General features: G+C 42.2%; 1 protein-coding gene across 1 annotated transcript in view; it reads right to left on the bottom strand.

Annotated features, from left to right (window-relative positions):
- Positions 1-5,268: 5,268 nt before the first annotated feature.
- The window catches only part of UBASH3A (ubiquitin associated and SH3 domain containing A), a gene marked incomplete at its 5' end in the record, with an annotated part of 14,564 nt that continues 5,306 nt past the window's right edge, over positions 5,269-14,526 (bottom strand). Inside the window, 7 exons of the mRNA XM_029084128.1 lie at positions 5,269-5,604; positions 6,519-6,625; positions 7,157-7,263; positions 10,687-10,831; positions 11,895-11,987; positions 12,786-12,908; positions 14,469-14,526. The exon at positions 14,469-14,526 is cut by the window's right edge and continues 78 nt beyond it. Of these exons, the coding sequence (XP_028939961.1) occupies positions 5,467-5,604; positions 6,519-6,625; positions 7,157-7,263; positions 10,687-10,831; positions 11,895-11,987; positions 12,786-12,908; positions 14,469-14,526 (771 nt within the window). The remainder of the gene's footprint in view (positions 5,605-6,518; positions 6,626-7,156; positions 7,264-10,686; positions 10,832-11,894; positions 11,988-12,785; positions 12,909-14,468) is intronic.

Raw genomic sequence — 14,526 nt, 5'->3', positions numbered from 1 at the left:
TATGTGCGTTAGTAGCATCTCTATTTGCTTCCCCCTCAACCCAGCAGTATCTGAACACTGAAGTGCTACAGATTTAGTCCCTGGCTTTCCAAACACTTGATTACACAAATAGTTCCATTAAGGAGGCACTTTTGGGTGGATCGGGTTAAATGCTTTTAAAAATACGGTTTTGTTTTTATTCTTTGCACCCATAGAGACAGGAGATTCTGCCTCCTGGGTATTCTCACTGAGAACCAGAAGCTCAGGGAGATACCATTTTGAGGTTTTGCACAGTTTTTCTCCAAGTTTTTCTACTAACTGGATGTTAGAATCAAGGGCCTGAAGTGCTCTCCAGACCCTCTGTGATCTCCACAAAAAAACTGGACTGTAAAATTAAATGATTCACTAACTCCTTCCTATTGCCCACAGTACAATCTTTCATTTGTTCAAAGCTTTTGTGCTTTTCCCGAGTTCAAAGAATTATGAACATTTAAATTTATAAACACCCATTAAAGAAAGCACTAAAAGATCAAGACCAGACCCATGCTTCCTTCTGAACTCACAATAAACAGCTGCATACAGTCTTTTAAAAAAATTTCCTTTTGTTTCGGAGCGTTTCAATAACAAAGCTCTCAAGAGACAGCCAAAAATCTACTCGACTGCTTTACTCCCCACCTGATGATTTAAAATTGTGCAAAGTGAATAGAAATAGCTACTGTTCTGAGTCAGCAGAATTGCACATTCACCTTGCACAAGTATCAATGCTGGCACAAGGAAAAGCTTTGGAAAAATCAGGAACAAAACCTTCATAGATATTTTTTATCTTGCTTTTCAGGAGAACTGGGCTCAAGTGTCTCTCCAAGCAGTTCTGCCTAAAACTAGCCCCAAACATTATTATAAATCTCTATGTTACTATCCTTCAAAGTGTATGGAAGGAGCATTCTTGTTCAAAACCAAAAAAATGATGCTTCTCTTCCACATCCCTCATTCACACCAGTTCTTATTTAGGCATGCAAATCTGAGGTTGTTTTCCCACAAGGTGTCACCATAGATTAACTTCACTGTAGATCTTTATCGAAGATTATGTTTTCAGTTTTTAAGATATAAACAAAACATTCCAATTCTCTAGGTAGTACTAAGAACATCTGTTAAAGTACATAACTTTGTAATGAAATTGATTTAAATAAAGAAAATTGCAATAGAGTAAAGCAATATCTATTTTTTTGAAGTTGCATAAAAAATCAAGAAGCTTGAAAAAAATTTCCTCTTTCATTTGCTCATTACAAAAACAACTTCAAAGCTTCCAGGGACACTTTCTTCATTTCACCTGTGTTCAGCAATTAGCTTCATATTATGAACACACCACATTAGGAATTCTCTTTCTCTCCTAAGCACTAGATTTTACAACTAAGAACACTTGTACATTAAAGATATAATTTCAGCTCTGATCCTAAAAAGTGTTCTTTAGAGGTGAACCTATGCTTTCAAGGGGTCCCAGGAAAGCTAAAGGCAAGGTCCTTGTGAGTAGAAGACCTTGTCCTTGCCCTTTTGTTTTTAAGTCTGAGATACAGTTGCAATGGCTTGCTTTTTCAGTGGCCTGTTCTGTTCAGTTGATTTGGATGGTAGAAATAGGGAAGTATTTATAAATTAAAGAAAGTATTTTGCAACTAAGCATTTGTCCTGACCTACTCAGCACTGTCTGAATTAGAAATCACCATAAGAGAAATATTTAAGTCCCCAAACCCTCTTTCCTACATGCTCTCAGGTTTAATCCATTGCATTCACTGGACTTAAATTCATTGGAGTGCATCTATATTGAAAAAAACCCCATAGTGGGATTTTGATTGAAGTGTCTTAACAATCTGCCTATTAAGCATATTTAGTTTGAAAATATTATTGTTCATGTCCTGTGGGCCTTTTGATTACATGCTAAGGTTGGGTAAGCTGGTTGAATCCTTCCCTCATGTTTCTCCCACCTGTAAGAAGGGTCCTACCAGAGGGGCACTTCCCCAGCTGTGTCCATCTCTCCTTTCAACACATGCCTCTAGGGCAGCCTGCATTTACTGGGTTCGGATTGGAACTTGATGGACAATAACAGGATTAGGATACTGTAAACTGGCTTTTAGAAACATTATTTCTGCAGACCAAAAGGAGTGAAAAGGAAAGACAAGTATTTCGTTGCTGTGTTGCACATGGTGGCAGCAGTATAGGAAAGCTGTTCAAAGGAAGGAGATGATGCTGTTCTTACAGGTTACTTTTCACAACAGCTCTACCCTGACAATACTTCTGATGCCATTGGGTGAAGAGAGAGATGTCATTTGGTATTTTATTTTGATGTTTTAAAAGAAGACTCAGATTGTTAACTCAAACTGGTATTTGCAGCACAATCTAAGATTAATATATAACATTATTATGGAAAACCCTCCATATTTCAACATTAGAAAGACAGGAGAAAGTTTCTCATGAAAGCACTTGAAATATTATGCCAATAATGCTTTAAAAATGACCAGTCTTTTAACTGGCTTTGAAGATTCCTGTTCCTGAAGGAAGTTTCCTTTTTCTTTTTCTTGTCAATTTGTTCCAACCTCATATCCCACAGGCAGGTATGTTATGGCATGAGGAGAGCACAGGTCTCACCTGCCTCTTCTCATCTGCTCCTGGCTCCGTCTCCAGATGGGCAGTGCGCATTTAGGTTCCTGCTCTGGCAGGTGGATTGGACTAGATGATCTTTCGAGGTCCTTTCCAATCCCTAACATTCTGTGATTCTGTGATTCTGTGATCATGCCCTGCTTTCACAGGGTGTCATTTGAGAAGAGGGCATTTTCCCTTCTCATGTCAACCTGGGGCACCACCATCGCTTCCACTCATCCTTATCCTCACCTGGCTTTTATTTCACCCCAACCAGCCTCCATGCCTAGGCTACCAAGCTCAAGACCTCCCCTTATGCAGTATAGTTGCATAGATATGTGCCACACTGGAGGAGAAAGGTGGTCCCTGTGACTTGCCTTTGTTCCTTCTCACACAGAGAGGTGGTATCAAACCTAAGGCTGGAGCAACTCAAGAGGTCAAAAGCATATGGGCTGAAACCTGGGACATGGACTGCAAAAGCTGCCTCAAAAGGCAACTTTTCAACAGTAGCATGGACCATAACAAGAACAGCTGCTACCACGTGTTAAAACAGAGCCAGGTCCCTATTCAGAGACTTCATTCCTAGCAAAACCTCAACCCAGGAACACACATCAACACCTGCACAACCCTAGTACTGCACACCCCCACGCCCTGGTCAGAGCTGAGACCATCTCTCGTGTGGGGGTTTCAGTCTGGGGTGACAGCTTCTCAGATGACAGCTGTTCTATGGCTTGAAATTACTTGATGAAATCAGAGCAAATCACACCAAAAGCAACAGCTTTCATAGAAAAGAAAACCCCTCTATGAGGTGGAAGCTATGTTCGCTGCAGGCATTAAGCTCAAACCTCCTGGAAGTGACCAGAGATGTGCCATGCCCAGGACCAGATCGTTGCCCCACGTCACCTCCATTGGGCCACTGTCCCCATTTCCCCCTCATCCCCATTTCCCTCTCCCTTACTCCTTGGACAGGTTCCTTGGTGAGGAAACAGGGTGCCCAAAAGGGCTGCTTTTCACCAACAGAAGGTCAGGCTTGCTCCCACAGCTGGGGCTGAGCCCAGAACAAGGGAGCAGCCCGTGTGGTGGGAGACTCTTGCTGGTTGCTATTAGCATGGCTGAGTGCAAGGCGGAGATGCTGGTCCCTCCCTCATCACCTTGCTCTTCCTCTACATGCTGATTTTCTGGTATTGTACGGCCCTTTTTCAGCTAGACCTCTGACTCACAGTCCTCCCTGAAGACCACAGAGGAGCCTTGCCATTGCCTTTGGGGCTCAGTGCAAAATCGTCCCTCACCACATCTGCTCCTCTCAGCTGACAGCAAGTGTGTGACAGAGTGAGATGTGGAGAAGTAACCAAGCCACAGTCTTTTCAGTGCTGCAGTGGCATCCTGCTCCCTTGGAGCAAGAAGAAGCTGTGATGATACTTGAGGTTTTTACCTTTTTCCGGGGCTGTATCTGTAGCCACCCATTTCATGTGCTTGGGCTGCAACCAGCAATGCAGTCCTATACCTTTCCTTGCATCGCTTGCTAGCTAAAGAGCTCCTGTCTTGGTTTGGGGCTTTAGATTTTCACTTTAAAATTACAATGCTGTTAGAAAAACAAGAGCTCAAACAACTTCACCAGAGTTAGAAAGTCAAAATGAATAATTTCAGGTGCAAGACGGAGATATGAAATCTCCGCACCTACAGATAAGGATGCTTGTCAGATGCCTCTCAGCCTCAAAGCCTGGATGCTGGATGGGCTCTAACCCTGAAGTTGCAGGTATGCAGACAGAGCTATGTCAAGAGGGAGCATGGAAATGAAGACTGAAAATTTAAACATTTTCAGTCATGCTGAGAGAGAAAGAGAAACCTCCATTTTTTCTTCTTATTGAAATAAACACTTGTGCTTTCCCAGAGGTAGTTATCTGAGAGGTTAAGTAGAAAGGAAAATTGGAAAGGAAATCTGACTCTGTAGCAAGGCATGTTCCTGTGTGTGCCTAAAATTTTGTGGCTACATTTCCTTAACCAAACAAATAACCAAGAAAAGAGCTACAGAGACCTTTTGCGTAGGTGTGTCCCCATTTATACAATTTGTCACATAACAGCACAAGGCAATGCTGTTGTCCTGCAAGTGCCATCTCAGGAACTGTTCAGCAGTTAGAGTTCCTCAATGTCATGGTTTTGTCACCAGTACAATAACACAGGGCATCTTTCCTTGTCCCAGCAACGGTAGAGCAATCAGTTCAGTTTTCTTCAAAAAGGAATAATTTATTCCCTTTTGCAATATGGATCTCTCAGGAATCACTGAATGGGGAGCTGTTGTTATAGAAAATGGACCCCCTTTGTAGAGGAGGTAAATAAACATTCAGCGTGGTATTTGCTCTCATGGAACTGGCAGCATGCACAGGAAACCCAGTGGTTCTAGGTACAGCTGGTCTCCTCTTTAGGTTGGAGATGACATTTTTCAGTCCTGGTTTCTCTGCTTGTCTAAAAATATCCAAGTGCATGAAAAAAAGCAATTCTTACTCAATGCATCTTGGTCTTGGAAAATGCAACATTGTCTACTTTAGTGCCTTTCACAGTGGAATTTATAATCAGGTAGTTCTGCATTTATTAAGCACTGGTACTCTCAAAATAGGTTAAAAGAACTTTCTTCATTACCAGAAGAGTTATTGCTCACTTGGTTCCTAGGTTACTACTTCTCAGCCACTGAAATAAAAGCAAAATTCAGGCACCAAACTCGGAAGTGTTTTTCTGTGCTTTGACAACTCGGAGAGGGTAATTTCCACCCTCTGTAAGTCTTCTGGATGAATCACTGGGCTGTGCTGAACCATAACCTGTCTTTGGCTCATTTTTGACACCTGCAAAGGCAGAGATGGCCTTCTAATCTTCCACAATACCATTTCTCCAGTTAAATGCTGCATTTGCTCCGTGAGTTAACGTCTTCACTGGTGGGTTGACCATCTGCCATTTGTTCTCCTCTTTAATCTCTTCACAGAAACACATGCCCAGAGAAGGGATCTAGGAAAGAATTTACCAGCAGAGTTACTAGCAGGGTCATTACTTTGATGTGAAGGAGACAGAAGAGAGCAGACCCTGAAACTAATCTAGGAAGAGAGACTGGGACATTTTGCTACTTCTGAAATGAACTAAAACCAGACATGAGGCCTGTGGGGTGATAGCTGAGCTTGTGTCATCACCCCACAGTTATACTTGGATCCGATGATCAAAATATTTTCACTCCCTCTTATGCATTGACAGTGGTAGTAAAAATAAATTTAAAGACTGAATTCTCTAGTTGGTCATACCAAGGTGGATGGTAAGGAAAACTGGGGTGAAAAATTCTGCTACTGGGGATAACACACAGATAAAATAAATAAAAATCCTTGGTGACTGAGTCTCAAGAGCAGGCCCCATTTGTGAAGCTGGTAAGAAAACCCTTCTCTACTTCATTCTTCTCCACTTCACTCTGTAGCTGAGCAACAAAGTTATGAACTTACAGTGACTTGAAAAATACTCAACTTCTTAAAGAGTGACTCCCTGAAGGTGGCTGCACGTTACACTCACAACAGCACGGGGAGGAGACGGAAGACTCAGCACTGTTTCTAAAGGAAGAAGGCTAGCTCTAGATGGAGAGGTTTCCAAATGTGCCTTTTGTCTGTAGGTGTTATATGGCATTGACTTTCCAGGGGAGTTGGATGAAAAACTTCAAAGAGTTAGCTGCTAGACACATACTGTTCACCAGGAGAAAATTATTCTCTTGACTTCCAGTGCTTTGCTGAAACTCCATGAGATTCCCTTTGCAATGAGACGCTAATGTCATTGGTACTGGCATGCAGTTACACGCTTGTCTCTCTGAGTAAGCAGGCTCCTTATTAAAAGTATAATAAAACAGAAGGAAGCTTCCTGTTGGGAAAAAAATAATAAATTCTTACCTTTCGTACCACCTGGGCAAAGTCGCTGCTGTCTCTGGCAGGGAGCCCTAATAGAGGCCGGGTGAAAGATGCCAAGGAAGAGCCATGGCCCACAATGAGAATGATACCTGATATACCAGAGAAAGCAAAGAAAAATAGTAAGGGAGCTGCAGGACTTTCAGGTTACCCAGCAGCAGATGGGTATGAAGCTCTTTTGGGACTATCTTTGCAGATCTCTTTGATAATGTGGCAGGGTGTATTGTACTGGTCAGAAAAAGTCTGGTGTGTTGTAGGCATGCCAGCTAGTGAGAGAAAGCATTTGCTAGGAAAACAGAAAAAAAAAAAGCTTTCCAGAAAAGTGTATTAATCTATGCCAAGCTACAGCCCTATGTAGGAAGACCAAGCAAAGAGTATACTCTTGCAATTTAGTCTACTGTCTTCTGTTTAATTTTGCTTTTTTTGTTTCTTTCCTATAAATTGCATGTATTTTGATTTGGTGTAGCTGGTGGACAAGATGGTCCAAGACAAGGACCAAGAGTCTACCTTAAGCTCTGTGCACTACCAACAACTCATGTTATATGTGCTTCTGTTGGCAAATCTCTGCCTGTTCCTGTAACTGGAAGTGTCTGACAGAATACACAAAGGTCTGAAAACTTTACCTTTGCTGGGACAGGCAGTGATGATCTGTTTTATAACCGTAGAGCTTCTGCTTACATATTCTTCATAACTTTCTGATGGTACCAGAGAAGAGAGTGGGAAGTTACCCCTGACAATAAAACAAAAAAATATATGTTCATCTAGATGAATATGGAGACACTGTTAACCCTATTGAATGACTACACTACAGAAAAGGCACTTTTTAAAAAGGATATAGATTTATACTGACTTGGCTGATGTACTGCTACTTCAGCTTGCATGGTGCATTAGCTTCCTTCACAGTAATTTCTATTAAATCTTATGTCTAAATCTCATAGCTCATAGAACAGTAGATGCAGGGAAAACCATGATTTAATAAAACTCGTAGTTTACAGTGGAGATTATTTACAGTAGGATTCATGCCTAAGAAAAGCTTGTCCTTTGAGCAATTCTGTCATTAAGGACCCCTGCCTAGGTATGGACTGCAGACTTGCAGAGCAGCCCAGCTCTAGCAATCTTGACTGAGTTCAAACCAAGGTAAATGCTTTCAAGATTTGCCACCTCAGTGTTAGTCTTCTTAATAAACAAAGCAAAAAAAAATCAACAACAAACAAGGCATATCTGCATTAGCTGGACAAATGGATAGTGAAGACTTCCACTCCTAGAGTAAAAAAAAATATTTCCAAGGTCATTAATCACAATGCACCATTCATAAGTATCTGAGAACTTCTATTTTGTGTCTGTTTTCCATGTCATCCTTTTAATCTGCCTTCTCTGAGAAAGGGAAGCATTCACTGTTAGCAATGTGTGGTGATACAATACAGGATGCTAATTTTTTTTTACAAACAACTGCCCCCGTCACCCCAATTTGATTGTCTCCTTAGTCAGTGAACAGGCAGGAGTAAAATTAGGTTAATATATTTTAGTGAGGTATGGTATTACAGCGCACTTTCACAGACAAGTCTTTGGTACGTTATGTCAACACAAACTACAGAAGTAGAAAATAGGTGGTAAAACCATATGAAAAGCTCACGCTGGTTTGTTAATCATAGCTAATATTAATCCTGGCTAGGTGAGAGGAGTCTAGATTGGGGTACTCAAAAGTAGCCTGCCTTTTGGCAGAGCTGCAATTTTTTTTTAATATGTTGTCCTTTTGGCACCTCAGTCCCTTCAGTATTGTTAATTATTTGCTCTGCAGCAGAGCTGAGCATCTCCAGCAGTGGCCAAAGTGGCCCCCAGGCTAAATAGCAACAGGAGTGCTCAGCCCAGGCTAAGGTTTTGGTGGCAGTGCCGTGTCCAGCTGTGAGTGACACAGTGCAAGTGAGATGAGAACTAGCAAGAGAAAATCCAGAGGGGAGCAGTGAACAGGGGTCCAGAAAGCACAGCCTACAAGGGAGGATGGGAAGAGTTCAGCTCAGATGAAAAGACTGAGGAAGATGATAATAGTCTGCAAAAGGCTGCTGTGAAGAGGAAAGGAAGGGTCTGTCCTCCATGCAAATGGTGAAGAGGAAAGAAATAAGTGGCTTACACTGTGACTGGCTGTCTTTAACAGCAGGAACAGCAAGGGCAGAATTTATCCTGCTTTGGAACAAGGAGTCTACCACCCCTCTGCTTCTGTGAGAGCGTGAGAGGAGAGAGAGGCAGAGTTAATCTCACCCAAACTTAGCTGCCTACAACTCAAGTGTCTGGCTAGGTCAATGGAGACAAGTAAGTCCCTTCAGAGGGCAAGTCATACTATCTGAAGTGTCTGACATGGCCATCTAAGATGGAAAATCACTGTGTTGGGAGTCCTCTTCTTTACACCAACAAGAATGCTACTAGCTAACCATCACAGCCTAGGCACCCAACTCTTAGATGTCTGCAACTGGGTGCAGTGAACCTCAAGGTGTTTTCATCTCAGCACACAATGCATGGGCAGCAAATGTTTCAGCATCATTCACATTGCCTCTTAGTGGCACTGGAAACAGGAGAATTTGTGTTAGTTCCACTGCTGACAGGGAACAATCAGGGACTTAACCTAGTTGAAGGCTGTCATTTGCAGTAGCTGAATATGTTAAAACCAGACCCTGGGACCTGAGGATTTCAAACCCCGCATGTGATGGGAAGAAACTGGCATCATATGTGCAAGTTTATAGCACATCCACCCTATTTTTGCCTGGACCTAAGTGAGCTATGAGGGATTTGAACCCTGTAGTTAGCACTGCTTCAGGGCTTCCCCTCTGAACTTCCCACTACTCTGCATTTGCACCCTTTTTGATGTGGAAATTTGGGGTAAGTGATATTTTATTAAAAAACAAACAAACAAACAAAAAAACCAAACAGGGAAAACAGTCTGTTTGTGATAAAACACACCAGAAAGCACTATGATTCAGGAAAATGAAGGATTTTATTCTTTCATGCAATTTCAAATGAAGATAATTGCTTGGCTGTAAGAAAAGCATTAAGACCTGAGAAGTTTCCTTTCCCCCTTTCTTGTGTAGGTGGGAAAGCCCAGAGACACTCACTTTTATTAGCTGAGTAATTTCCTGGATCTGGCTGCGCATTGCGAACACAGAGCAGCCTGGTTTGTGATCAAGATGAGGAGCTAGATTGAATTGGAGGCTTACCATTTCCTGCCCTGCTGTGGTTTGCAAGCACTCAGAAAAAGCATCACCCCCCAAAGTTGTAAGGGCCCCAAAAAGTCCTTGCTGAGCACAGTACTAATCTTTGAGCAACTCAAAACAAAACAAACCCCTCCCTGATCGAATCTGGCACAAGCATCAGTTATAGTGAAATGCTGCCCACAAAACTGGAAGGACAGCTGGCTCGTATCTGGCTCACCTCTCTCTCCCCAGATCCTACGTGGTTCTGCCTTGGGGTGCATGGGGGTAGCCCCCAGCTTTCCCTTCCTCTTGTAGCTGTGGATTCAGTGACACAAGCCAGTGATGTTTCTGTCATGGAGCTGTGCTCCCTGCCACCTCCCAGCCTGGGCTCATCCTCTGCTGTGGGCAGACCTCTTGCTGCTGCCCTGCAGACCCTCAACAAAGGGCTTACCCACCTTTTCTAAAGTCACATTTCTGAGTCACTGAAAACCAGCATGCTATTTTCTCGACAGGTTGTTCTCCACATTTCTAAAATGTGCTTCACATGAACCAAAGGTAAAAACAAAACTCCTGGTACCTGACACTAATGCCTATAACACAGCTGCCCTCGTGTGTGACAAACCATGGGCCTGAGCCGGTGGATCTGAAGGCAGCACCAAGGTAAGGCTGCTCCCATACACGAGTATCAGATGTTTGTACATGTGCAGGTGCAACTATGTGCTACCTGCGTGCGCATTCCAAGCTCTGTGTGTGTGTGTGTGTCCCTGTGTCGGAGCAGCAAAGTTGACTCTAGGCACGAGACAGCTGACAACATGTGGTATTTTGGGATCCGATCATGTAGACTTGAATTTGATCAGAATCACCCATTTTTTGCAGTGTTCATCATGGTTTATGACAAATAAAAAGATGAAGAGATATCTCAGGTAAATAAAATAAAAAAAGGCTTTAACAAGTAGATATGGAGCAATTACCTGTAACTTGTGTCTATTTTGTAAGAGGCCTCTGCCAGTTCTGTTACAGTCATGAAGTTAGGAATTACTCTGCTTGCTTCCCACTTGGTCCATTCAAACAGTCCTGGTTCCACCCTGATTTTGACTTTTTGATCTAATTTAAGCCCTGCAAGAACAATAAATATTTATTAAGAAGAGATATGTACACTCAAAGTGTTATATTTGTGATGTACACGCTACTTTCTTTGCTGTAATGTTTTCATTAATGAAAAGAATTACTTATTGTCGAACAAAAGAGGATCCTGTTGATTAAATGAAGCCAATGTTATGTTCTTGTCTGATTGATGTTAAGGCACTATAAAATCCTACAGTAGTGTTATTACTATTTCTGGAGCTCTCTTGTGATGATCTGCAAGGAACAGGAGAGAATAGAAGAAAAGACCTCAGTACTGGTATCATCTGAATAAACTTTAGACAGGAAATATTTTTACCATTTTTATGTAGCATTTTGCTCAGTGGTACTTGTTGGGGCAATAAATTGTTCTACAGTGTTAGAAGTGGAATTTTCTTGTTCAAAGGACACATTATTTTGTTGATTATTCCCAGCAGAGGTTACTGAGTGGCACTGGTTCCCAGAAGAAATGCACTCCTATCTTAATTCTGATATAAACGTGATAATGAGCTGTGAACTTCTGACACATCTGTCAGAGGGGACAGGAGAAGTAAAAAGAGAGATAGGAAGTAGGAGAAGGAAAGAGGTTCTGCAACACAAAGGATTTAAAATAGTTTGGCTTGCAAAGGCAAATGCTTTCAGGAGAAAGCAGTCTTCCCTGATTCACACTCACATCCTTCAGAGCACAGGAAACATTTGCTTTTTGGCTCAGAATATTTTCTGGGAAAGGTGGCAGTGGTGATTTGATGAGCAGCTACTAATGTGGAATTCAAACTGATGTGAAGCACCTCTGTTTCATACAACATTAGATTCCATTTTAACTAGTGAGGACTAGAGTTAGTGAGGTAGTACTCTCCAGACCATACAGATGGCAGCAGGTTTATTACTGCTTATACTACCAGCTAGACCAAACCACCTCGTCTTCCCTGCTTAAATATAACAACAAATAACCATAAAGTTGTACATCTTCTTAATTACTCATCTCAGAGACTTCATAGAAGTTTGATGAAGACATTTTCAGCATGGTAAAAGCACCTGGCTGGTTTTGCTGCCTTACCCTGCAGTAGGTGTTGAGCTGTCTGTATGCAGCGGAGTGCAGGTGACGAGTACACGTAACTAACTGTCACCTCCTGGTCCAGCAGAGCTTCCCCTGGATGGGAGCAGCAAAATGAGTTGCTTTTTTACAAATCATGACAGATGAGAAACTACTACAAAATACTTTCTACAAACAACAGCTTGGAGCTTTTTAGTTTCATTGACATGGGAGATACTGATAGTCCATTTCTATTCATTTTTTCATGCTATCATCTGACTGAGATCTAAAAAGCTCATTCTGGTGGTAACAACAAGTTTAAAATAAGTGTTGGGAAGATAATTACAGAAGATTCACTCCAAATTTGCAAACAGCAGTTAGGCATTTGCCTGTCTCCATATATCTGAATTATCAGGGACAAGCATTTGCACCAGACTTGCATTGTCACAATCAGGCGCCCTTGCTGAGGGAGCTGAAACAACTTCATCTGGTGAGTAAATTGAGTCAGACTAACACACAGCACCCAGCCATCAGGTACCTGTCATAAGATGACCACACTCTGCTGACCACGAGCTGCTTCCTCTGGTCAGCCCCTTCACTCCTCACTGCCCATTCAGTGACAACTGTGCAAGACATTAGTCCCTTGCAGACAAGCAACAGGGTACAGGTGGTGTTGCATCTTCTTTCTTCTAACTTTGCCAGGAACTGGCAGAATGGGTCTCAAAGATGAGCAACCAGCCCAGCTCTCTATTTTATTATTTAACAAGATCTTGCAGTGATAGCCCATAGAGAAGTGTTACCACAATGAGTGCTGCTATGAAATTTTTCTACTGCAAAGCCACTATGAGCTTTTGCAGATGATGAAAGCCTGCTTCCCAAACCCTTACCTCTGCAGTAGGATTATACTCATCTTACCTATAAGCCTTGATTGGAAAATACCACAGCAAGATAAAGGAGGATCATATTCAAAATGGTTCATGCTGTCTTTCCGCCTCGGCAGGGTAGAAGGGAAGTTCAGGTCTGCTCTGTAGTACTTTCCTGAAATGAGGTGGGATATTAAGGGAGGCAGCAGCTGAATGCACAGGTAGCATTTCTTTATAATGGCTTCTTTTTTTCTGAGTGGTTGGATGGTTGGTTCTGAAAACTCAGCCCAGAGTGACATCTTGACTGGCAAATGAAATGGGTCAGGCCTGTTCTTTAGCCACACAGGCAACCGATGAAGCAGGGCATCTGCCCAAGGAGCTAGTCTCTCTTCCCTTCACCTCAAACGCCCATGCTGGCTGTTCACTGGGGATGGACTACGGTCTGTGCTCTCCTCAAACCTTGCCTGGAAACCATGTGGGTGAGGAGGAGCTGCCATCAGCCTAGACCATGCCAAGAAGACAGCTAATAACAGCAGTTTAGGGGATCATGGAGCACTACCTGAATTCAGATGCCTATGGGATTATTTTATTACTACAGACATAGTGCCTCACTGATGAAAAGAACCTGGTGACTGCTATTATCTTAAAGAGATCTTGTTTTAAGTTCACAGCACTGGTTTGGGAAATCACCTGTTCTAAAAAAATAGCACCTCTTCTGCAAGCTCTGAAGGAGCAAATGGGGGAGAGGGGAGACAGGACAAGAAAGTCTTTGAGCAACCTGGTCTAGTGGAAGGTGTCCCTTATCATGGCAGGGGGGTTGGAACTAGATGACCTTTAAGGTACCTTCCAGCCCATACCATTCTATGAAATCATGAGAATTCAGCTTCCTGGGGCTCAAATCAAACAAAAATCCACTCCATATTGATATTCTTTTACCATTGCCAAAATGACAAACAACAATGTTTCCACTGAAAAAAATGAAACCAGTTAAATTATTATGCAGCCAGAAGGTACCACCCTCATTAACTAGTGTGAATTTTGCACACTTAATATAAGAGATATTCAGCAAAACAAAGGAGACTTTCAGCACAAAGCTCTTCCTTCTGAACTCCCACCTTCTTTTTCCCCTCCTTTCTCCTGACATATATTTCCCTGTTCTGGGACCATTTTCTTCACCTCAAAACATCATTTTTTTGAGAGAGAAGTCCAAGAAATTCAGCTTTTAATTTAGGTTTGTGCTGATATCTCATTTCTCGTATGGTTTGCCCTTGTTCTTCTTCCACAAGTTTGACTAGTGATGTACTGTGACTCTGATCAACAGAACAAGATTCTGACTCAAGTGTGGAAAGTTGGAGGAGTCTGATGACCACCACCTTGTGTAATGAGCAGCAGAGATCTTGTGTTTCGTACATCTGTCACTGGGGCACACATCCATCAGTATCACAAGAGATTTGCTTGTTCTGCAGAGTTTATCCAACATAAACCCTAAGGTTTGACTAGATGACCTTTGAAGGTCCCTTCCAATCCAATAAATTCTATGATTCTATGACTTTAGGACACTATGAAATACTGGTTATGTGCAGGTCAAAGTGGTGTTGTACCTGACTTGCAGTGTTACTCACTCTTTTGTGTCAGTGTTTACATTTACACATAGGAGATTGAATCTTTTGTACCCCTTATTGGGGTTAATTGGTTTTGGTCCTGATTTGCTAAGATACTTTATTATCTTACTCACCATCTGCAGTCAAGCACTGTTGAAGCCAAGATTTGCCAAAGACCTGATCAACTCTTTC

This window comes from Antrostomus carolinensis, unplaced genomic scaffold (assembly GCF_000700745.2).
Source record: "Antrostomus carolinensis isolate BGI_N321 unplaced genomic scaffold, ASM70074v2 scaffold7003, whole genome shotgun sequence".
Classification (NCBI taxonomy): Eukaryota; Metazoa; Chordata; class Aves; order Caprimulgiformes; family Caprimulgidae; genus Antrostomus; species Antrostomus carolinensis.
This window is presented reverse-complemented; position numbering and strand designations above follow the sequence as displayed.